The sequence below is a fragment of the Taeniopygia guttata genome, chromosome 1A (genome assembly GCF_048771995.1).
Source record: "Taeniopygia guttata chromosome 1A, bTaeGut7.mat, whole genome shotgun sequence".
Classification (NCBI taxonomy): Eukaryota; Metazoa; Chordata; class Aves; order Passeriformes; family Estrildidae; genus Taeniopygia; species Taeniopygia guttata.
In genome coordinates, this window is record NC_133025.1 from 68127312 (window position 1) to 68152186 (window position 24875).

General features: G+C 40.8%; 1 protein-coding gene across 19 annotated transcripts in view; it reads right to left on the reverse strand.

Moving 5' to 3' along the window:
* The window catches only part of CALD1 (caldesmon 1), a 176451-nt gene that overhangs the window by 11566 nt on the left and 140010 nt on the right, over positions 1-24875 (reverse strand). For 10 of the 19 annotated variants that reach the window (XR_005979056.2, XR_005979057.2, XM_072923815.1 and 7 more), the window contains 6 exons: positions 17310-17456; positions 15327-16353; positions 14608-14682; positions 9910-10052; positions 4944-5193; positions 3068-3208 (listed from right to left, as the gene is read on the reverse strand). Coding sequence is in view for 17 of the 19 variants with exons in the window: in XM_072923815.1 (XP_072779916.1) it covers positions 3068-3208; positions 4944-5193; positions 9910-10052; positions 14608-14682; positions 15327-16353; positions 17310-17456 (1783 nt within the window). In the remaining 2 variants the exon portion in view is untranslated. The remainder of the gene's footprint in view (positions 1-3067; positions 3209-4943; positions 5194-9909; positions 10053-14607; positions 14683-15326; positions 16354-17309; positions 17457-24875) is intronic. The other 9 variants (XM_030263589.4, XM_030263592.4, XM_030263587.4 and 6 more) reach the window with 1 other exon arrangement.

A 24875-nucleotide genomic window follows, 5' to 3' on the forward strand; every position in this document is an offset into this window, starting at 1 on the left:
AATGTCATTCTTTGTATGCATCATGTTTTGCATTAACTAAATTAGGGAAAGGACAAGGTAGAGGCAGATGGGAGAGCAGCAGAGCTTGTTCCATGCTTTGTCCTTATTTTAAAAAAATAACAAGATACAGGACAGAGGTTGAAAAGAAGTTTGGTACCACTGCAGCCCACAGGGTGTCCACGCAGCCCTGAGAAATCCAAGCTGCTTCTGTCCCTGAGCTAGGGATGAACTTGGCCTATATTTACTTGGCATGTTTTCTTTTCACTGTCCCCACAAAAGGAACCAACCCTCGTGCTGACACTGCAAGGACTCCACACTGTGGTAGCTCTGCTGAAGTATTGTCTCAGGTTTGAGGGAAACTCTGTATTTACCAGTTAAAACAACAGGAGTTGGCAGCACTGTGATTTTTAGAGGCCAGACTAGACAATCACAGCAGGTTTTCCTAAATATAAGCAGATATGTGTATTTTGTCCATGTTCATATATGTACATTTACATTTGGGCATCCATGAGCTGCGTCATATGCTGAGAGGAGCTGCACATTTTTGTCTCTCAGGTCTGAGTTGTACAAGTTCACACCCCAAACTGTTTCTTGGCATCCTGAGGACAAGAGCTGAGGGGAGAGTAATCTCAGTTTAATAACCTGATGTGAAACTTGATGACAAAATCCAGCTATTAGAAGACAGTCTATTTTGTTACCTTTAATTTGGACTGACTTCCCAGTCTGGTCTCAGCTGGTTGGCACACAGCTTTCTCACTGCTGCTCTGTTAAACCCCCTTCTTTCCTTTGTTCTTGTAGTTCCCTTAGCAATCAGCACACCCTGCTTTCCTCATACTAGCCACTCCTATGAACTCCTCCTTCTTCCCAAAATCAGGAAGGACAGGGAAAGAGTAAAAAGGTGCTTTGCCAGATTGTTACCCAGGAGAAGTCAGAATGTGCATATGTATCGTACATTATTTTTATACTGAGCCTCCCTTTTTTCAGTATTAATTCCAACCACCCACCCACAACTGTGCATTTGGGATTCTCACATGACTCATGGCAGATCTGAGACGATGCATCCATCACAGGAGAAAACCTGTGCCAGATGCTTTACAAATCAAAAGATAACTTGGGCAGTGCAGAGCAGACAGTGAGAAAGCTGCGTGCCAACCAGCTGAGACCAGCCTGGGAAGTCAGTCCAAATTAAAGGTAACAAAATAGACTGTCTTCTAATAGCTGGATTTTGTCATCAAGTTTCACATCAGGTTATTAAACTGAGATTACTCTCCCCTCAGCTCTTGACCACAGAATGCCAAGAAACAGTTTGGGGTGTGAACTTCTACAACATTACATATCTACACTGGCCACCCACAGACACTGCACTGGAATCTTTAGAGTATCACCAGTTTCTCAAACACAGAAACAGAGAAAGAGGAAAATATGTTTAGAACTGCATATATCAGGTCTTGTAGCAAACAGCTTCTGCCTAACAAGGCACAAAACCCAACATAAAAAAAAAATTGTACATTGGATGCCTAACAAGATTTTTAAAATGTCAGCTTTCCTCTGAAAATGCACTTAGAATAGTGTAGCATCAGTACAAAAAGTACATGAAAGCTTTTAGCCTCCTGCCAAGTCCCGTGTTTTTTCACACTTTCCCCAAAACTAGGATCTATATCCTTTTCACTTTGTGTTTTCAAGTACAATTTCCTCCATTCTGAGCCTTCTGTGAATTAAAGCTCCAAATGTATGTCATAAAAGGCATCTCAATAAACAGAAGAAAAGGAAGCCCTCCCAGGAGGGCTGGGAAGAAACTGTACATTTATAGTGTCTGTTAAAGACATCATCTTTAGGAACCAAAATGGCAAGACCAGGTTTAACTAATCAGAGTAAGTCATGAAGATTTGCAATCTTTGTTTACAACTGTGTGCATTCTGTCCCAGTATTTCAGGTTCAAATGTATCTTAGAAGCAAAAGGCGAGTCCATTCAAAAACATTTGGACTAAGTATTTGCTAAAACTGGACCCAAAACTGACCCAAATCCCCAGATTGGATAAAAGAGTAGCTCTCCATGAGTGGAAAGATAATTTTGTCCAAGCAGTTTTTCACTCAACAGTTAACAGTTTTAACCTCATGAAGATCCAATTCATAGTTCAATGAGCTCCTAGCTGGTTATTTTCTCTCCTATTTCCCACTAAGTGGCCTTTTTGACAAATATTTTTGATTCTTAAATGGCTAATGACACAAAATGAAAAAAGGAAAAGAACTTTGAAAACATTAATAGATCTGCAGTTTGAGCTTGAGCTGAGAAAGCAACTGGATTGAATTCCAAAACAATACTCCCAATAATTTCAGTGGGGCCAAGATTCCTTTTCCATGCTGAAAGACCATTTAATTGATTTATCACACTTCTAATATAATATAGGCCACAAAAGACTATTTAGAAATCCTGCAGCAACAGAAGGGTGAGGTTTGTACTTTTTGTTATGTAAGAAGATGAAATCCAGCCCAGTACTTCTAGATGTTATTTTTAGGGGGATTAGACATAAGCTAGAATTCCCATACAGGTCAGTTACAATTAATGATGATCAGGCTGAATATGCTTAAGGACAAAGTAATCCGGCAAGCAAGAAAATAAATGTGGATGTGGAAGGAGTGAGAGAACATTTCTGACTTAATGGTCTTAAGAGATCTTTTCCAACCTAAATGATTCTGTGATTCTACTCCAGTTCACAAATCACTCTTATAAGAAATTTAAATCAACACAGTATTACTGCTCTAAGTTTCAAAAACCATTTTCTCGTGGAGGTGGAAGATCCTTTTTGGAGATTCTTCATCAAGAAAAGACAGCTGCCAGTCTACTTCCTATTTCTAGGAAGGAATTCTAATTTTCAATCATCATTTCAATCTAATTTTCAATCATGAATGAAGTCTTTCAGCTAGAGGTTTCAGGCTAAGTCTACCAGAGCCTTTTCCTGGGTTTGATTACAAGTATTTCAACATTGCTTTTGAAGTTGGACTGTTAGTTTGGACTACAAACCCCACTACTTTTTATGCCCTGTACAGATGCTAGTGGGGAGGTTACCTTAAGAGATGAACCTTTAGGACTGAAACATTTAAATGGCTTCTTGTCTTCAGCCACACCATCTTCTGGCATCTTCTGGCGTTTCTCAGCAGCTTCAGCCCTTCTTCTTTCAATTTCTTCCTTCATCCTCCTCTTTTCCTCCTTGAAAAATATGAATGTTTACTCATCTTTTTCAGAACCTACATCACCGTCACAAGGCTCTGCAGCCCTGCAAACATTTACAGATTTTCTAAAAACAGGTTTTTATATCCCTTGAAATAGTTCAGTGATCTGCCTGAAATGTGTAAAGGTGTTAATGCCAATCCATTACAGAGTAAAGGATGCCAGAAAGACAATTTGTGTGTGCTGCTCTAGTGGCTCCTCACAGTTAAGTCACCAAATTTATTGTCATATAGCTCCACTTAAACAGAGAAAAAGGCTCAAGCTCAGCCTCTCTGTATTCTCATGTATCACATTGGTATTGTTCTTCTGTCCCTCTACTCTGACACTTGTTGTGCCAAGGTTAATATTTAATGTGGAAAAATCAATAGGTGGCCAAGAAACCCAAGATTAAATGCTTGCAGATCTCTCCCCAGAGATGAGTTTTGCTTCATGAGCTGCAAGTCAAACCAGAAGCCCTCAAAGCAACACCAGTGTGAGCACTGGTCAGTGGGGTCTGACCAGCAAGGTATTGTGCAATCTTGGCATCTATGAAGCTCTTCTGTAAAGAGCTCAGTACATTAAAGGAATTGGCATTCAGCTGCCAGATACTATCAGTCTTATTCATTTACCATTTGTTTTCCAAACAACTAGGATTCCTAAATGATGCACCAGAGACTTGGAAATCCTATTTGTAGAGTCCCTTGGCAGAGGAAGTACAAGAAAACAGATGTGTTGGATACTCAATATTTAAATAGACAAGAATATCTCCCTAATGACATCTAGCCCATTGTAACTATATATAACATTAGCATTCCAGCCCATCTGCAGCAGATAAATTTTGACATGCACTTTGTAATTCAATCTGTATAATGTAAAAAAAAAAAAAAAAATCTGCGGCTCTAGCACTGCCCCAAGATTCTGAATCCCCAAGAAGATAAGAAATTTGCAGCTATCTCATAGGAAATCCTGACTCCTGAAAACAGATTTTCGAGCCCTGTCTCTCCTAAGGCTAGAATTAGAATATTTTTTCATACCCTGGAGGTTGAGGTGTGTTCTTACTCCTAACGGGACGTTCTGTTATTGCCCAAGTTAATGGTTTGGTCCTAATTATACCCCCCCACACCCCCCCATAGCCCCACCACTATCAATCTACCCTGAGTTCCCATCAATCCTACCTGGTGCCAACCCCCTGCTTGGAATTCCCCTTCAGAAATCCCCTAAAGTAAGATCTCCCATTACTCCATGTTACCCAACACCCCCCACACTATTTCCCTTATTGGAAGATGCCTTTGTGAACCCTGCTTTTTACCCCTCCCCAGGTTATCTCTGATTAGCTGCTGATTTGTCCCCTCCCCTTGATCCGCCCCCGTTTAAAAGCCCCTACCCACCTGTGTTCTGTGTCTTTGGTCCCTGACCCTTCCATAGAATAAATCCTTTTGGAAACCATACTAAAGACCTCTCCCTTGTCCTTGCTCCTGCTCTCTTGTGCTGTAGAGACAAAGCCCTACAGCTGTATCCCAGACTGTGCTGCTTTCTGGGAACAGCCCACTCTTGGCCTGGTGCTGGCAGCTGGCTGGGGGAAAATCCAGCACTGCATCACCTGGATGCTCCATGTTTTACCTCAGGTCTTCACTAGACAATGCTGCAAAGAGCTGTCGACTAAGGCGAGGAGAGTGGAAGTAAAACAGAAATAATGGAAGAAACCCAAGCACAACATTCCGTGCTTCACACTTACCTCCTCTCTGATTTTTCTCTCAGCCTCCTCCTGCTTCTTCTTCTGCTCCTCTTCCTCCAGGATTTTCCGGCGCTCCTCCCGCCTTTTCTTCAGCTCGTCCAGCTCTGCTGCCGCCTCCTGCTGCTTCTCCTTCAGCTTCTCCAGCTCCTCGCTCTCGCTCTCGCCCCGGCGGCGCCGCTGATCTTCCAACCTCTTCAGAGCCTCAGCCCCCGGCTTCGCCTCCTCCGTGGCTCCTTTCGCCCCGGAGCGCCTGGGAAGGCAACGAGAGGAAAAATGGGGTTCCCATGTGTGGGTCTCAGATTCAGTCAAAGAAAGAAACTGAGAGTTTCTAGCCAGGCAGAAGCCTGGGAAAGAGCTGGAAAAGAATGTAAATGACTCTTTATCTCTCTTGTTTTTCACATTGCTTATAGTTAAGTTCTATCACTGTGCACCAAGCACTTTGCACCAATACTGTGGATTGTTTTCACTTCAGGACCAATGGAGTTGGTCCTCATGAAGCTCTGTATAAAAGAGCGGTGTATTTTGAATAAATCGGAGTTTTACTCTCAACAACCTTCTGGTCAGAGTCTCTTCATTCCCGTCCTGCCTCGACAGCGACAACCATGGGGTTCCCTTCCTGGCCAGAGCCACCTGCTGCCTCGTGCTCAGCAGCAGCACCACAGCAAGGTGCTGCCTTCTAAGAATTTTTACTCCTTGCAAGCTGCGGCTGGCCCAAAATATTTCCATCGGGAAAACGGAGAAAGAGGGAAAAATGCGTAGAGGTGCATATATCAGGTCTTGTAGCAAACAGCTTCTGCCTAACAAGACACAAAACCCAGCATAAAAAAAAAAAAATGTACCTTGGGTGCCAAACAACATTTTAAAAATGTCATCTTACCTCTGAAAATAGAATAGTGTAGCATCAGTACAAAAGGTACTTTTGTGTCTTTTGTACTGAAAGCTTTTATCCTCCTGCCAAGTCCCATGTTTTTTCACACTTTCCCCAAAACTAGGATCTGTATCTTTTTCACTTTGTGTTTTCAAGTACAATTTCCTCCATTCTGAGCCTTCTGTGAATTCAAGGTGCTGTTAGGCTGGGATATTACCAGGAGCACTTCTCCCATCCCTGCCAGTGAGGAAGGAGTCTCTCCCACATGCACCACTGTGCCTAAGAATTTGTGCCACCCCTATTTTATGTTCTGTGTCATAAAGGATGCACTAATCCTTTGCTTTCATAGGCAAATATTTTTTATAAACCCTCTAGAAAAACAGAAGCATCTTTAGGGACAGAAAGATTTACTTGACTCAGAGAAAACAGGAGGAAATAAGAAAGGAGAGGGAGTTTTCCAGTTTCAACAGTGTTTTAAAAAAAAACCAAAAAAGATTCCTATCTCAGCTGTAACACACATCACTCTAACTCTACTAGCATGTTTGGACAGAAAGATTCATCAGGTCTTTTGCTTACATTTTCTGGGGAAAATATGACTTTTTAGTAAGGAACTGAAAATTATTAATGGTACCTTTCCACAGGAGAAAAACAGGAGTTTTCCAAGCAACTGTAATATATGAGACAGAAAGAAAGAATGCCAAAAAAAAAAAAAAAAAACCTCAAGCCTAAAGAATTTGCATAGGTGAAGTGCATGCTTCCAACAGAGGCAGATAGCATCATCTTGTTAAATAATTACCACATCAGTGTTTAGACAAATGTCTGCTCCTTAAGTGTGTTTAATGTTCCTGCTGACAAGGAGAGAGGTAACTAAGATTTTTAAGTGTGCTATTGACAAAAAGACAGAAGATTAATGTCTTTATTGAATTTGTTTAAAAACTTTCTGTATTGTTGGCATCTAGAAAATAAATGGATATAAATGATATAAATGGACTTCGTTAATGCAACCAGAGTGCTGCGGAGTATAATACCACAAGACAGTATAAATCAAAGATTCCACCAGTAACTGTTAGAGAGAGATGACAACATAAAAAACAAATTCCATATAAATTTGCAATCCAGTCAATCACACCCAATCCTGCAAAGATGCTCTTCGTTCAGACAGATCCCTCATAGAGATGGAGTCAGCTGCATAAAAGAGGCTGTAGCACCAGAGCTAAATTATTTGTAGTTTCAATATCATGTTAATGTCTACTAACACAGAGTTCTCTGCCCCCACATGATCTTACCAAATTGAATGAAATTTGGTTCTAGCATGGCATGCATGATTTAGGAATTGTATCAACAAAAAAAACATATGACAAGTTAATTTAAGTGGCCACAAATAAAGGCATGCATCAGGTAGTGATGCCAAATTACAGAAAGGAACTCCTGCTTTGTAAAATGAAAAAGACATTTATAATTAACCAAGTATTGTGAGAATACATTGGAAATTTAATTTTAAATTTTATCTAGCCCTTTCAAAACCAAAGTGAAGAGCAGTATCTGAGGTGTGATTTTGAGTGGCTGTCCAGCCTGGAATACCTCTGGTTCAGTTTGCACAAGTACTGAGAACCCAAAATATTCCACAAGCCTCTACAGTGTGATTTCCAAATATCCTATGCACCTAATGCTGCACAGGACCAAACAAATCTCTAGCTATCTTAAGGCTTTCTTGTTTCATTGCAAGGTTTCAGCCCCTCGAGCAAAGAAACTCAGGAACCTCAGTATTTTTTTTCCTTTGCCTCTTGGTCTCTAAATCTGTGATGCAAACTCACCAAGACCTGAAAGCTTTGGGCCCAGAGAAGATGGAAGAAGTCACTTCAGACAGACAAAATTATCCCCCTGGCAAGGGCAACCATTTGGCCTTCAGAATTAAGAGAATGAAGAATGTTTGCCAAGATTTTCCTGAGGAAGAGCCACTCTGTTCTCTATCAGCACAGAAGGAAAGTTAGCCCTCAGTACAGTCAGCTTCAATGAAATCAGCAAATATTCAACTTGCAGCTGATTGAACCAGGGTCACAATCTAGTCTGAACATTCTTGCTTGCAGACCTTGGGTGATTGTTTTGGCCTCCTTATAAGAAGGATGTTTAAAGTTTTGACCTTACTTTATTGTTATGCTGCTTACAGGTCTTCCCTGACTGGTTCTGCATAATCCAAAATAGCAAAAGAATACAGTTTGCTGGCAGTAATTATCCTTATTTTCCTCCACATCCAATTCCTCTGTTTTCAACAGACCCTGGGAAAGCTCTTTTCTCTGCTGACAACATCGGGAAATTAGTACTGAGATGCTGGGTGGAAGAAGAGTTTTGTAAGCACCTCTTTGGTATTAAGAAATGAAGCTGGTTGCCAGCTTTCAGACAAGGAGACAAGGAGGAAAAGGAGAGAAGTGGCCTGTGGGAGCCAAAAATGTCAGAACAATGTGAAAAAACATCTTACATCATATTTAGGACTTTTGCAGTCCTGTATGAGACTAGGGAGGAAGGCAGGCGGGAGGAGAGATGGAAAGGGGAAGCCATAAAATGGGATTTTATTCTGTATTTCTCTTACTGTCGGACATAGACCAAAAGAAATATAACATTTTTCATTAGCCTCCACTACCCTATTTTGTTCTCAGTTCTCACCATTGAAAGCTAGCCAAGTTATATTCTTTCTAAATAGAATGTGATGGGTGCATTTAAAAAAAAAAAAAAAAAAAAAAAAAAAGGAACAAAGCACAGTTCCAGAAAAAGCCCAACTCGGTGGAGGCAGTTCATTAGAAAATAGCCCTAATTCATAACTAACAACCCGAAAAACGTTGGCACCTCTGCTGATTTTGCCAACCCAAATCTTCTACTCAGCTGATAAAAGGTTGTTGAACAGGCTTCTTCACACTTTCATGAAACAGTACGAGAAAAAGAGAAATTAAAAAAAAAAAAACAAAAGGAGTGGAAAATCAAATCTACATTTTTCCACTAATGCCTGTCTCTCACAGGAAGCAAAGCAAATAAAAACACATCAAAAATATTTTTAGAAAATAATTCCCATTATTGATGATTTGACCCAAGTTTTGAGCAAGGCCAATTTCCTGCTGTTCCATCTCCATCACTGTCTGTCTTTTGGCCTTAGGTCAGGGTGTCTCCAGGGTCTTTTGAACTGCATTTTATTTTGAGAAACTTTGTTTTTCCCGAAAGAATCATGAGGGGAATGCTAAGATACAATACCAAATCCCATCTGCCATGCTCAGATTTTTCAAAGTGCCTGGAGAGCTTAACCTTTCCTTTGCCTGTGTCAATGTAAAAGAGGAAGAGAAATGCAGAAAGAGAAAAATTTAGATTCCTAACCTACTCACTCCTATTTTCCTGCTAAAAGGAAGAACTTAATTTTTATTTCATACATTCCATGCTTTTAGTAGGCAGGATTCCTTCTAAATAAAATTTTCATTAGAAATTTTTTTAATTAGAAATTCTTTTAATTTCCCAATATAACCACAAGTCAAATAATTCCTTAAAAAATAAAATAAAAATCAAACTGTGACACAGCTTATATAAAGGAAGGGAAAAAAAAGAAAAAAATATGATTTTGGCTAGGAGAGGTTTTTACCTAACTGGAAAAGCACTTTTCTACAGAACATATTAATTTCAATGTTTGCCTTGAAATCAAGAGAGAAGCTCTTTCTAGAGTTACCAACTGGATTGTGCTTGATTTTGCTAATTAAAGATAGGTGAGTAATTGGAAATAGGTTACTACAGTAAAAGTTGAGACCTGACTCAAAAAATTAGAGAACACAAAATCTAGGGTTTTGTCACTATTGGCCTCTGTGTAAGAGATCAGAAATTAGTAAGGAAGCAAAGCTCCAGCAGAGCAAAACCAAGCCTCTTGTCTCTACTGGGGGAGCAAGGCCATTCCCAGCTGCTCTCAGCACTTCATGCAGAAACTACAGAAGTACAACCCAGTGAACACCTGAGGCACTGCTGGTGGTGCCAGCCCAGTTCCTCCACTCAGCTGCCACAAGCAGAGACCCAGAGATGGCCCCTGATCAGCTATAAGACCAGCAAGCCCAATTCTTACTTGGAACTCACCCAAAAGCATTCTCAGTAGGTTTAAGTTTGGAGGCAGGGAGCTCACGTTCTCCATTCTGTGCCTTTTGTTCGGGAACCCCTTTCTTACGATCCCAGACACTTTTCATTTCCTCTTTGGGTTCTTTATCTTTGTCATCTTTTACCTGTTCAGAACACAGCACAAAACACAGAACAAAACACAAGACACACACACACACAAAAAAAAAAAAAAAAAAAAAAAAAAAAAAAAAAAAAAAGAATGAGCCATTTTAAATAGCAGCTGAGAAATACAAATTTCTTGGCAAGATTGGGAACTGTCTTCAAACTGTTTATGTGCTGTAGGGCAGAAGTGGTCTACAAAGCTCTTAACTGTGATCAAGTCACTTTGCTGTCTTGACCTGAATTCTAGGTCACAGCATCTTGAAAATAATATTATCAGTCTTCTGTGAAAGCTGGCTGTGGATATGGGACTATGCCACCACACTGCTTCACTCTGCAACTGCACCTCCAACTCTTCCTCCCATTGCAGCATCATTCACCTTCTTGCTTCTTAAGATTGTGGGTTGCAAACTCTCTGAGACTTGCCAACACATTTTTGGTACCGGGTTTAGGGCATTGGTGCAATAAAAATAACACATATTTCAACAAATGTCAAGCTTGTCTGACAAAGTTTATGCTCTTTTCAGTGTCACAGCAGAGGAACACTTCATTATTGCAAGAATAATGGCCAAAACACAAAATCATCTTGATATCAGAGCAACACTTATAAGAAGTACAGTCCTGGTCATGGGTAAATTTTAAATATTCACCAGACATGAATATTTATACCTGTGAAGAAGGAAATGCTCTAGAAAACACGAGTAAAAATTCCCTTTATCCTTAAAAAGTTATGTCTTATGATTCTTAATAGTAATCAAAAGTATTTTGTGCATAAATTTCATTCTCCAGTATTTCTTCAGAGTTATGAGCTTGAAGTATTTATCAACACCACAGATGGCCTGGCCCCAGCATGCTGAGTCATGGCTAGATGCTGGTAAAAGGAGAAAGTGAACTGATTTATGTTATGCATCCTCAGGTAGAAATACTCTCTGTTAGTTAAGACTACCAGCCAAAACAAACTTTCAACAGCAGTAGATGAAACGTTTACTTCCAAAGTATTTATTTGCTTTCCCAATCTCTGTGCTGAAGGAAAGTTCTAGCTGGCAAGCAATAAATACCTTCTGTATAGAATTCAAATGGAGATCTTTAGAAAATAAATACTTTGGAAGCCTGTTGCAATCCTGCTTGCTAACTAGAAAGATAAAGAACTTCTGTAACTCTCCTGTCTGCAACACAGCTGCTCTTAAAGGTGTCTTAAGATGCACCTTGAAATGAAAAAAGCAGCATACAGCTTCACAGCCCTAATCAAAAGAAATTTCTGCTCTTCCTCATCAAATAGGAAGAACATCCACCCAACTCAACACCTGGAGAAGAAAAATTTTTAGCTACAAAGGATGAGTTCAGAGCCTTCAAAGCCAAGATCCTCCTAAGGCATTGAATTAGGCTGGTGCAGAGTGAAGCCCCAGAGTCAGAGCTTGACTTTACCTGAGGCCAGTTTGCTGCTCAGAGAAGCGGATGCAATGGATGCCACCATGGTAGCACAGGTTATAAGTGAGCACAGGACGGTTAAACCACTTCAGCAAATTTCCTACTGCTGGGGGGTGTTGGGCACAACCAACAGGGGCATTTGCTCTGCTCTGAGAGCAGGCAGCAGAGGTGCAGATTTTCCCACCCTCTCCTGCCAACAAGGCCTGGCAGCAGCTCCCTGAGGGACAAGAGGGGAGTTCAGCTTCCATGGCCATGCATTCTTTGGCCATGATGCTGCAACTGCTGCAAGAGAGGGCCTCAGGGAATGGTCCTGCTGTTTTCTAGGAGCTGGGCTGAGACAAGCAGGGCTATTCATTTATCTTGCTGAATGCCATCAGTCAGCATCATCTTCTGGGCGTTCCCAAATCAGGGTGAGCTGGTGATCATGTTCACAGCAGCAATCTCCCAACCCTTCAGCCCCAGTCAGGGTGATGCTGAAACCAGCTGTGTTGGTTGGTTGCAAGATTTCTTGTGCCAGGATGTCTGTCCTGGGATTTTGAGAGCATAAGATTTCCTTAGCTGAGATTTTCATCAAGACCTTCCTAAGTCTTATTTAAAACGCCAACACTTCCAGCTGCCTTATGTATTCAGGTCCACTGGAGAGGGTTGTATCTCTTACATCTTAATTGAAATCACTGAGAAAACTAATACTAAAACAATATAGTTTAAAAATTAATAGGTTAGGAAATAAAATTTCAGAAGCCACTAGGATTTATGATAATGTGTCTGCATTTGAGAAAACCATTAACACAGCTTGGCCTCTTCATTCAAAAAGATGGTAAAACAAGATATTACAGAAACATTTTACATCTTTTGGGCTCAATCCTTCTCCTGCTAATTTTAATACCAAAGTAGAGATTGATTAGCAAAGAAACAGAAGCTTTTCTCTCTCATTCCAAAGGCAGGAAACAAGATAAGTTCTTTCTCTTGTCTCACTACTTCCCTAAATTACAGACTAATTCAGCTTCTGCTCAATTAAAGAAGGACTCAACTTGGAGCAGACAGGTGATATTACCTGAACTGAAATAGCTCACATGTTCTTACATGTGATAAATCTCACAAATCTTGATATCAAGCTAGAACATGACCAAAGGCATGGTTAACAAATTCCCAGCTTTATGTATTTATATCTCTTTCCATACTGCCTTTTTTTTTCTGTTCAATTTTCATGCTATTATTTGAGAGCTGAGATTTCTGAATCTTGAGTTTGAACACCTTCAGACTGAAGCAAATCAGCTACTGAGGTTGGGGCCCATCTGGCAGGTCTGATTCCTTACTTGGGCTCAGTTATTTGGTGAGTTAAAAGCTGTGGGCATTTGGGTCTAGGGCTCCCCTGTAAAGTCAACTGCCATCCCCAAATACCATGAGAAAAGCAACTGCTGCAGCATGTCTAGCCAAACTGGAAGCAGGAAATACCAGGAGTCTCACATCATGAGAAAGCTTGTTCTTGTGAACTTCTAAGGTCACTTTTAAGAACAAAAAACTGTGCAGAAGTTCAGAGAAAGAGACAATTTTTTTCTTGCCAAATTAATCAAAACCTGAACTTTGAGGTCCAAAGCAAAAGCAAAACCTGATTATGTAGATACACTCTGTTCCCCCAGGGTCTTGTTCATGGAACACTGGCATCCTCTTAGCTGCATGCACATTCAGAAAGAGACCTCACTGATAGGGAGGGGGAGAAATGGAGATGGGAGCCTGATCATCAATTTTTGTCCACAAGTAAAGAAGCAACATCTGAGATTTTCAAGACATTTTGAATGCTCAGGATGGGTATTCAGATTGCACTAGAAATGGGATTCTATTAAGTTGTCTCAGCTTCAGCATCTAAAGATGGAAACACTAAAATCACAAGTAACTTTTATAAGTCTTGCCAATTTCCTGGAATAATCTAGCCCAGTGGGTAGGGTTTAAAAGCATGATGAGAGCTCCAGGGAGAGCTGGCCAAGCTCTACATAAGAACAAGCAGGACAACTGTGTCTCGAGTTCCCACAAATCAAAGTTTGTGGTCAGCTACAGACTCCTCTTTACATTTACTTATAATATAAAAAGATTGCATGCAAAAGTGAATAGTGGAAACTGGTTCTGCTTCTTAATATAATCCGTCCCTTATTTTTTGTGCAGCTATTTCCTCACTGCTCTCTGAGGGTGAGCTAAGGATCTACAGCATGTTCCAAACTCATCTGCTAACTAAGGACCCTGGAGTGGACCCTCCACAACCCTCAATGATCCCAGTCCACCAGACAGGCAGCAAGCTGTGCTGTGGCTCCCTTTAAGCCACACAGACCTGCCTGAACGCAAATAGGTCCAAACTTCCAAGGCTTTTGGCAGCCTCTGAGCAGTCTCCCCTAATCAGAATCAGGGGCTGTTTTAAGAAACCAAAACCACTGCACAGCACCGAGCATGGCTCCTTGTGTCCAGCTCCACCCTGAAGAGTAAATGGTCCCCAAATCTTATTTACTTACCATACAGTAAAACACCATGGCACCAGCTCCTGTGTTTACAGTGGAAATGCAATGCAGTAATTTTGGTGGATTTTCTCTTTAAAACAAAAGAAGAATCTTGGGTATGCACAGTTTACATTACAGGGTGTTGCAGCTTGCAGGGGAATTATTAGTTAAGGCAGTCTGCTGGCCAAAGGGCCTAGATTATTATTATCATTACAATGATTATTATTAATTATAATAACAATGATGATGATTATTAGAGTAGGTTTTGTTCATAGGGAAAAAGTTCACAGTAAAGTGAGAGGAAACCAGAGAAGGATGATTAGTTAATACTATCCTGAAAAATTCATCCCTAGAGGGAAAACCATATTTGTGTTGTTGACGGAACTGAGTTTCCTGAAATATTTGTTTTAACAAAAACAGGAATTGGTCCTAAAGCCCCAAAAGAACAAACTACTTAAGAATTTACTTAATTTTAAGCACTTAAGGAGCTTCATCCCTATTTATTTCAGCAGGATTACCCATGTTCTTGAAGTGGAGCACAAGCTTAAGTACTTTGCTGAAGAAGCAACATTCACTTATAGGTGCCTTATTTGTTTTCATATCTCAAGTTTCCCTATCACATCTATATCAGTGGTTAATGAGTTACCTGATCTTTTATGGAGGTAGCTTGGAGCTTCTCTTCTGGCAGCTTTTCCTTTTTAGCTTCCACTTTTTCTTCCTCCTTTGTTTTTGGGTTTTCAATAATTTATTTATTTTTAAAGACAAAAACATCGCACCTGTTCGCATTTTTGTGTTTCTCCACGCTGTGTTCACGTACCAATCCAGTGTGCAGCCACAACTCCATCATGTGCTGCTGTGCCCACACCTCTGTGCCCCCTCCACCCTCTCCAAATCCTCCCATTGCCCCAACTGGGTGTTTCTCCCTGGCATGGCATCATGCTCACGTGTCCCAGTATAGAGCCCTTTCTTGTGATTGCATTTAGCACACAGCATTCCTCACACACTTTAACAGGTGCTCATAATATTTTCTGCCAAGATGTGTCTGCCTCCACCTCATGGGTTACTGCATTAGGCCAGTTTTTATAGCTGAGGGGGAAAAGAAGCAGCAAAAGCACATGCAGAGGTCTGAACATGCAAGGTTTTCTTTGAGCGATGGAGTGAGGTCAGGCCTGTTGTGGGCTGAATTATTGGTAAGCAGGAGGGGATTTCTTTTTAAAAATACAGAGCAACAGCACAAGTGTTAGTAACTTCAGTACAGGACTAGATCTGTGAGGACATTCTAATTCAATCTTTCCTTGCATTTTTTTGCATTACATTTCACACAAACCACAGGTGTCTTATTTTGGTGCAAAATGTTTACTGTACCTGTTTTTTTAAGACAGCTGCTTGAGGTTTTGCATCTTCTACTTCCTTCTCTTTTACCTGTTTATCTTCTATTTTCTGTTCTTCCATCTTTTGCTTTTCCTTTAATTTCTCTGCCTCTAGTTTAGCCTTTTCCTCAGCTGCCCTCTTTTCCTCTTCTGCCTTTGCCCTCTCCTCAGCTGCCCTCTTTTCCTCCTCTGCTCTCTGTTTTTCCTCAGCTGCCCTCTTTTCCTCCTCTGCTCTCTGTTTTTCCTCAGCTGCCCTCCTTTCCTCCTCTGCTCTCTGTTTTTCCTCAGCTGCCCTCCTCTCCTCTTCTGCTCTAGCCCTCTCTCTTTCCTCGGCTGCCCTCTTTTCCTCTTCTGCCTTTGCCCTCTCCTCAGCTGCCCTCCTTTCCTCCTCTGCTTTTTGTTTCTCCTCAGCTGCCCTCTTTTCTTCCTCTGCTTTTAACCTCTCCCTTTCTTCTGCTTCCTTTCTTTCTTCCTCAGCCTTTTCCTCATCCCTAAGCTTCTCTTTATCTACAGCATCAGTTACACTTTGTGTCCCTTCTGGCACAGCATTTGTATCATTCTCTGCTGTGTGTTCCTCGGCATTTACAGTTACTGCCTCTTCTTTATCAGTGGATTTTTCTGCTGCCACATCTACCTGATTTTCCTCTATGGGGAGCTCCTTCGGTTTCTCCTCCTGTACCTCCTCCTTGTCTTTTTCTTCTTTTTTTCCCTCTTCTTCCCCATCTTGCCTCCAGTTGTTCCTTTGGTACGATTTGGTAACTGTTTCTGTCTCCTCAATCTCATAGCGTCCTCTGCGTGTTTCAGCCTTTTCCTCTTTCCCCGTGCTCTCATTTTCTTCCACATTGTTCACTTCTCTCCGGCTGGGCACTGACAAGCTCCCATCTGTGATCGTGGGGTCAAATTCCTTTTGGCGTTCCAGGGCTTCCTGCAGACGTTTCTGGCGTCTCTCCTCCCGCCTCGCCAGCCTCTCCAACAATGCAGCTTCATCATCTGTAGAGCGCTTGCTTTCCTCTCCTGCCACACTGTGCAAAAGGGACAGGTTTGCATTAAAAAAAAAAATCCTTCCAACAACACATGCATCTCACTCTTTCTAGGAAAAAGGCTCGCTGTATCATCATTCCACGGTTGGAAAACACAACAGGTTACACACTTCAAAATTTAGCTGCTGTTTTGCTATCTAGATCCATTCTCCTTGCATTAAATAAAGTGCTTCTTGTGCTCGGTATCTATTAGCACTTGCCATCACAATTTTGGTTTTTTCTATCAATTGTGTTATGGCCACTGGAAATCTGGGTATGTTTATGACTATGTGAAACTAAACAAATGATGGACGGAAAGGAAGGCCAGCTCTGGACAGACAGAGAGGCCACTCAGTTTGTAACAAGTGGGTGGTGATAGGAGTGATATGGTCTAATGGTTTAGGGGCCACAGGGGCACTGCTGGGTTGATGGTTGCACTTGATGGTCTTAAAGGTCTCTTCCAACTCTGATGATTCTATGATTTCAAGTGTCACCTCCTTCCATAAGCTTTTCTCCTCTTTATACCTGTCTGACACTGCCAATGCCAGGTGAGTGCTGTGCTCTAGAGCTCACACTCAGCACCTTGCAGGTGTGCTGCAGCCACAGCTTGAAGACTGGGTGCCACCCAGTGCTTTGGCACACGGTGCCATGACCCCTGTGAGCAGAATAAGAGATGTGGTGTTTTGTGATGCACCCATGCTTGAGAGAATCTGAGAGCCTCCATGAGCCCCAGCTGAATTACCCCACAGACAGCCTCGAGGACACCTGGATATGTGCCATGAGCCAGATGTACGATGCTCCCACCCTACCAAGTAGACACAGCCAGGCTGATCCTCACAGTGCGAGGTCCTTGTTCAGTTTAAGGGTGGCCAAACCCAGTTCTTCAAATTCAAGCACCAGAGCAAACCTCTGGACAAAACCTACCATTGGCTTGTCAGTAAACAATATCAGACATTTACCTGTTCTGGGCATTAACCTCAGATTTCTCTGTTACTTCTCCTGAGAGATCTCCTTCCTCCTTTTGCCGCAGCCTCTCCTGCCGAGCCCGCCGGCGCCGTTCTCTGGCGGCTTCTTCGTCATCGTCATCGTTCCTCTGGTAGGACAGCCTGCAACAGGGATAGGGAAACATTGGTGCTATGGCAAACTGGACACTAAAAAAAAAAAATCACAAAAAGCTGTTTTCTAGAGCACAGTAAGCATGGCTACAGAGGCCGCTCCATGTGCAGTTGTGAAAATATGCGGTGAAATTGAGATGCATCATTTCCAACCCTGGTTTTGTTTTGTTTCTCAGAAGTGAACTTGAGTAAATAGTCCCTGTGAAGGCAGCAGCCACACCACACTGTCAGCTGGCTCCAAGAAAACACCAAATCCATAAAAGCCCAGCTCTGTGGCTGAGCAAACATCCTCCTAGCCTGCACCATGATCCTGTCGGAGCACTCACAGCAGCATTTGAGCAGACTGTTTCTCAGGCCCACACAAATGAAATTGTACTCAGCATAGCAGCTTTTCATTAGTCTCCTCTAAATATCCCATGCTGAAAATGGTGGCAGTATTCTACAATTTAAAGACTAGAAAGCAGGGAAACATAACTATGACAACAGCTCTCAGTGGTCAGTTCTGAGTGCCAAACATCTGACACCCACAAAATTTTTGTGAGCCCGGAGCCCTGCCAGGACAAATCACACAAGATCTCTGCTGTGATGAAAGCCTACAGCTGAGAACCCATTGTATTCATCTGCCCCAACAGATGATTACATTTAGTTTCATCCTGCTTGAAAAGGAAAGCAAGACCTTAAAATCCTAATAATCCTGTGTCCCATTCAAATCTTTGCTGAGGTTATTACTGTGTGAGATAAAGGGAGAGGCCTGCATTCCTCTTATCTTTTTGAGCAGGGAGAGTGAATTAGGAAGCTAGAATGTGCCAGACCCAGTCAGGACATTCATTCACTTTGCTTCTGGCAGTGGTCTGACACATCATGGTTAAGAAGTCTCCTTCTTTACATAATGACACATTTAAGTTAGCAGCGCAGCCATGAACATAGAAAAAAAAACCAGAGTTCTGCACTGGCTAAAACCAAGTACAGATAATGTTTGTAGTGCGAATACTTAAACATTAAAAGCAACAAAACCGTTCTGATTTAGCCATCAGTCAGACTCTTTGGGGCCAAACCTCTCCCATCACTATGTTCTGATACTACTTTTCTCCTTTGCTGAAAGAAGGGTGAGAGTATAGGTTTGGCAGGGATTCAGTTACCCCAATTTTGCTTTAAGAATTTAAAGTGTAAAACATGGCTGAGCCACTTGTCAGACCTAGAACGGCATTTTCATCCTCAGTGCACCAAAGACCTTAATTTGCTACTTTCATGCTCTGCTTTGAGAGTTCTTCTTTATAGAAACAACTCTTCTCAAAAAGAGTGCAAACCATGAGCAACATGGCCATGAGGGATCACAGTGGGGGATGAGGAAGAAAGGAAAGAGCTGAATTAACAGCACTAAAGGTGTGATGCAGGGAAGGTAAAGAAAAACACTTCCTGCTATTTGTAAGCCACTTCAAGGGGTATCAATATTTCATTTAGGTCTATAAAATAAAGGCTATGAATACAATAATAAATCAATGTGGTCTTTAATTTCCACAAGAAAGAGACTCTGGAATAAAACTGCATTAGCAAACTGACCACAGACACCCTCCTCATTAGTAAGACGTTGGATTAGTAAGAAGTCTATGATCTTTTCAACTCTCAAGTCCAGCTGTAAGGGCACAGGAGAGGACACGCTGCTCCTAGCCTGTGGCAGCTGGACAATGGCCACAACTGAGTTAATACCCAGTGTCTATAGCTCAGGATTTGTCTTTGCGGTGAGACCATACAAAGATGAAGTTTATTCCACTCTCTGTACCCACACAGAGCACCCCTACACAGCAAGGAGAACAACTGCTTTTAAAAGTCTCTTTAAAATGCCTTTTTTAAACCACCAGTTGCTCAGCAAACTAAAAAAGGAAATAAAAAGAATACCCTAAGCAAAAATTCCCACAAAACCTTATCCATCGAACAGATATGTACTTCCTGTCCTTGGACAGTTATCACATAGATCATCTGTTAAGAAAGCTGAAAATATCTCTTAATATGATTTTAAACACATCCATTGCCTTACTACATTATCAACAGTTTCCTACAGTGAGCAAGTACACCAGGTACTTTCATGAGACTCCCCTTAAGTATTCATTTCTATTCACCAGCTATCATGCAATCTGCCCAGTAATCAGGAAACTGTCATAAGGAACAACCAGTTTCAGGTTTTTTTAAGAGATGTGTTTCTTGTTTTCCTTACAATTGTGTTAACATTGTGTAAGGGGTGACCCTCATTCTCCCACTGTTACAAATCTACAGTGATCTATAACCCATACAGAGATCTGTAACCCATCACAAGCAAAATCAATCTGGGAGCTCTTCATAGCTTATCTCCCAATTGCCTACATCTTTTGACATTCTTCAGACTAAGAGTAAATAAATAATAAAAAGTATGTCTCCAAGATTTCAACTCTGTTTATCAGACAGATGGAAATATGATGCTCCACACTGGCCTGTGTTGTTACTCCACCCTTGCAGAGCAGCCTTGCTGCCCAGCACACACCCAGCAACTAAATTAAACTGAATTTATATCCATTTGTCACCTTCTACATGGCTTTGCAGACAAGTATCTCCCCACGATCAGCTGTTCCAGCTGTCTCAGGCAATGAGACCACAACACAGCATGATCTCCAAGATTAATGCCAAACCAGCTGATAACACTCTCTTGTGGAATATTCAGATCACAGAATATTCTGAGTTGGAAGGGACCCACAAGGATCATCAAGTGCAACTCCCAAGGACTGAAATCCCAGACCTGAAAATCTCAACAGCAAACCTCATTAGTATCCAAGTCTAAAAATGTTGCCCTCAAATTAAATGGGGGGGACTTTGAGTGAAAAATAAATCTGCTGGATTGGGAATACAGGAGATGTGGCCATCTCCTTCAGACCTTTTTCAGAGAATTACAGCACTCTGTATTTTACACCAAACACTGAATTTATGTAAAGTTATAACCCTGCAAGAAACTTGGTAATAGCTGGGATGATCACGGGGCTGAAACCATTTCATACAAGCCAGATTTAACTGGTTTCCACTTGAAACCTCAAATCAGCCCAAGCATTATCTAAGGCACTTTGGGTTTTGAGTTCCTTGCCCAGTACTAGTACATTATTATTGTCTGAATTATGACAGCACTGAAATTTTCTGATCAAGCTCACAGGCTTGCTACAGTAGGCAATTATAAAGATAGGGCAAAATCTGGTCCCCATTCTAAACAGTGTGTATTCTGATTAAAGAGAAACCTTACAATTTCTAGCACAATCTGCCCTCAGTGAGTCATAAATAAACCTGATGAATATAAATTTTTTTTCCTTTTTTGCAGGAGTAGAAAAAAAACTGCCTAATTTGAGCTGGATCCCACTATTCCACTCTAGAGGAGGCAGGGAGAAAGAACTGCTGTGGATCTGAACTCGGACTCCATTTCAAGAGTCAGAAATACATGAAAAAGTTCCAAACAGAACAAAAGCCTTTAAGATTTTTAAGCAGGCAGCTCATATCTGCCTTTTCTTTCCTCCATGGTTGACTCAAATGTCAGTCTGGTTTTTATGCCTGCAGAAACACCTTGCATTCTTAGCAGTGCCCTCACAACGTGGACTCAATTAGACACAATTGCACCTATTCAGCAAGCTCTTTCCCACACTACTTTGTTACCCTGAAGTTTTTACATGCATTACAGATTGATTTTGCCTGTGGTCCACCCCAAGAAATGAGATCATCCATCCTGTACCAAACTGCTGCACCTCTAAATTGCAACCTAACCTACTTCTAAGACCTCTGCCCTTTATTACGTAAGACCACAGCAGCTGAAGTGATATCTGTTGATTTGTGCCTCCAAATTTATGTCAGATGGAGGATGTCAGTAAAATGTCCTCAATGACAGATTTCACTGCCAGACTCAACCTATAAAAGTTGAATTTGTTGGCCTTCTGTGCTCTTAGAAAATCTTTCTATTTACCCAGGCTCTTCCTGAAAGGATGGGTGGGGTGAGGATGGACTTTGTTAAAATACCCACTGGGGAGTGCTCTTTGTGTCACTGTTGATATTCAGACCCATTTTATTTATGATTACATATGTTTTCAATCTTTTTATTGTTTGCCTAATTTGTGTTACGATAGGCACACTTCAAAACCTGAATATAAACAACTGATCAATCTTCACCTCAAAAAGAAAAAAACATAACAAGGGCACATGCTTCCACAGAGGGCTGTGCCTCTCTCTTTCAAGCTTTGCGTGTCAATCTCAGCTGTATTTCATTCAAGTCATATCTAAAAATGTGCTGAATGGTGGGGGCAGTTGTGGGGAAAACTGTTTTTTCTAATCATTCCTCCATCATTCAGTGAGAGCTGCCAGAGTTCTGCTCAGACCTGCTTAAGAAGATTCATTTGTATGAGGGAATGAGCAGAATTTCAGTCCAAAATGTTCATGCTTCAAAAGATGTAGTGAGTGAAAACAGGGGATTATGGTGGAGACACGCAGACATGCCACCACAGTTCTCAGTCCATGTTGTGCATGAATGCTGCTATTAACACCCATATTTTTCACATATTTCTCAATTTGACATGCACCATTTTTTTTTTCACATTGAATGCAGGAGTGACAAGTGGATAAAATTAACCAATGGCTGAAAATGAAACCCAGACAAATTAAAACTGGAAATTAAGCACATGTTTTGAACAGTGAGGATAATTACACACACAAGAAATTAAGGAACATCCATCTCTTGCATCTCTGCATTAAGATGGATGCCTTTTTGGAAGTTATACTACAAAATAATACTGATTTTTTGGGTGCATTGTAGATAGCTTGGTGAAATTCCACTAACACTTATGTACAGGAAGTTAGACTAGATTATGTGGTGGTACTTGCTGGACTTAAACCTTACAGCCTTCCATTTATACAAACAGTACATGTTTCTCCTTTTGCCCACAATTTATCTCTGTCTCACAAATACTTTTACTCCATTTATCCATCCATTCTCCACAGGTACACAGCCTGTACTTCTGAGCAGGCAAATTACTAAGATGTGCACACAGTTCTCGGGCCAAAACAGAGACTGATGCACCTTTCAGTGTATTATGTTCTCATTCACTTCATTTTCATACTGTGTTTCTAATACACTTTCTTCTTTTTCATAGCTCCAAAGATTTCACAGATTATTTTTTTTTTCTGACCACTTATCAAATATATTTTCGGAAGAACATTTTTTTTTCAGACTCTGCATCCTTAATTTCCTACCATACCTTTAGTAACATTTCTTCTACCTTAAACCTTGATCTAAAATAACTAAAATGGACATTTTAGCAACACTTTTTTTTGTTTCAGCTGAGCAAAATCTTTAGATTATATACTTTGGTTAAGGACTTAGCTGGGAGATTGTTATTTTGTGTACATGACAAAACAGTTAAGCATGGGAGAGAAAAGGCCTTCTAAGAGGTTCAGTTTGTGACTTTTTTTTATGGTTTCTTTTTTTGATGTTTGTGACATTTAGGTTTTTTAACAGGCAAGGAAAGAGTAGGTGTATTCATCCCTCTAGCAGTGTGATTCTGAAATCTAAGGTGCAAACCATCCACATGGAAGAATGAAGGATAAAAAGTGATATGCATAGTAGAAACCACAAGGAAAAGGACTCCATAGTGACAACAAAAATCCTTGGTGACTACCAAGTAATTAATGTCAAAACCATCTAGATATTTTATTTCTTTGCTGCAGATGGCACTGAAGCATCTAGGAAAGATCCTGGCTTCCCAAATTTCCGGTTTCTGTCGAAAATGTAAATTTCAGTTTTGTAGTTGTCCAAGATTTCCAATGCTGTATCTCTTTTCCTTTTTTCCTGCTCATAACAGCACAGTGCCTTTGGTTTCAGATTCAAGCCCTGAACCTGGGCCTCGCAGTTAGATCCATCTGCAGCATCACGGCATCGCTCTGCACAAAGGCAGAATGACTCATGCACGCGCCTATTTTTCTTTTTTTCTTTTTTTATTCCCCCCGCTTTCCTCATGGCTTAAAACTGATGATCTGTTTCATAATATGAAATGCAAGCAGATTCTTCAACCACAGCCACATAGCTCTGGTAAATTGCCTCTGAGCACCTCAGCATAAATCCAACACAGGGCTGCAAACACGAAGGGTAAAACCCTTCCGCTACTGAAACAATGTCAAATTTGCCTCCAACGTATATTATATTTAGATAAAAGTGCTTGCTGGAAATGTACCAGGGGGAAGCACGTAATTCTCTCAATATGTGAAGCCTAATGCTCTGCAGTTTTACTGCATAACAATAGACATGGCATTGACCTGCCAGTGAGCAGAGCAGCATATTGAATCTGTTCTAATTTAGAAGTTTCACATGGAAAAAAAAAAAAAAAACAGAAAAGAAAAAAGAAAGCAGAAAACAATAACTGGCCAAGTACCTTCCAAATGATAATTTTTTACTGTTTTCATTGAAGCTTGGTGGAGTTCACCCAGATCTCTGTTTCCCTGGCAGTTGGCAAACATGCAAAAAAGTGTACAAAAAAAGGTTGCTTTTCCAAATGTGAAAAAGTGGGAGCAAAACCCAATCAGTGTGCATACCACTGTGGTTAATGTGGCATTTGTTGACTCTGGAGCAAATTGCTTGCTGCCACCACCTCCAGCTTCTAGTGCTTTATTGCATATAAAATCCAAAATAATTTATGCCACAACCTTACCCAGTAAGTAATATTTCAGGCATATGACTTGAGAACAATGGGCATCTTGCCTAGCTGAGACATAAGTCAGGCTTTACAGGATTTGCCCTAGAATGCACAATCCACAATTTCTACAAAGACAAATAAGAAGTTTTCTTTCTTGTGGTTTTGGGCTGCTATATTTAATATGGCTTTTAAGGCAATTTTATATGTCAAATTGCTAGTTTACTGATTGCATCCAAAATCAAGACCTAACTCAATGTGCAGTTCAGCCCAGCAGCTTCACCAGGCAATATTTTTTGGAAAAAAAAAAAAAAGTAGTTTCAACTTTAAAAAAATGTATATAAATTTCTGGTGTTATTTTTTTTTTTTAAATTTCAAAGCTGCATCCTTAGAAATTAGCAAACAAGAACAAATTGATGATTTCAGGAAAGCACAAACTAAATTACAATAAATCATATATGTATTCCTGACCTGGAAACCCAGCCTTCAATTTCATCTGCTTATCTACTTTCACCCTGGTTACCAGCTTCGAAGGCTTCTTTAATGCAGCACTGTAGGAAATAGAGAGCCTCTTAACAAACCAATGCTTCCACCTCATTTCCTCCACAAAGATTAATAGGATTGCTGCTTTTTAAGAGTGTTTTGTTTTAAAAGGAAATGCAGGACCATGAGGATAAGGTCTCATACACATGAAGCTTCTTTAATTTCAACCTGCTCTTGCTTCACTGAA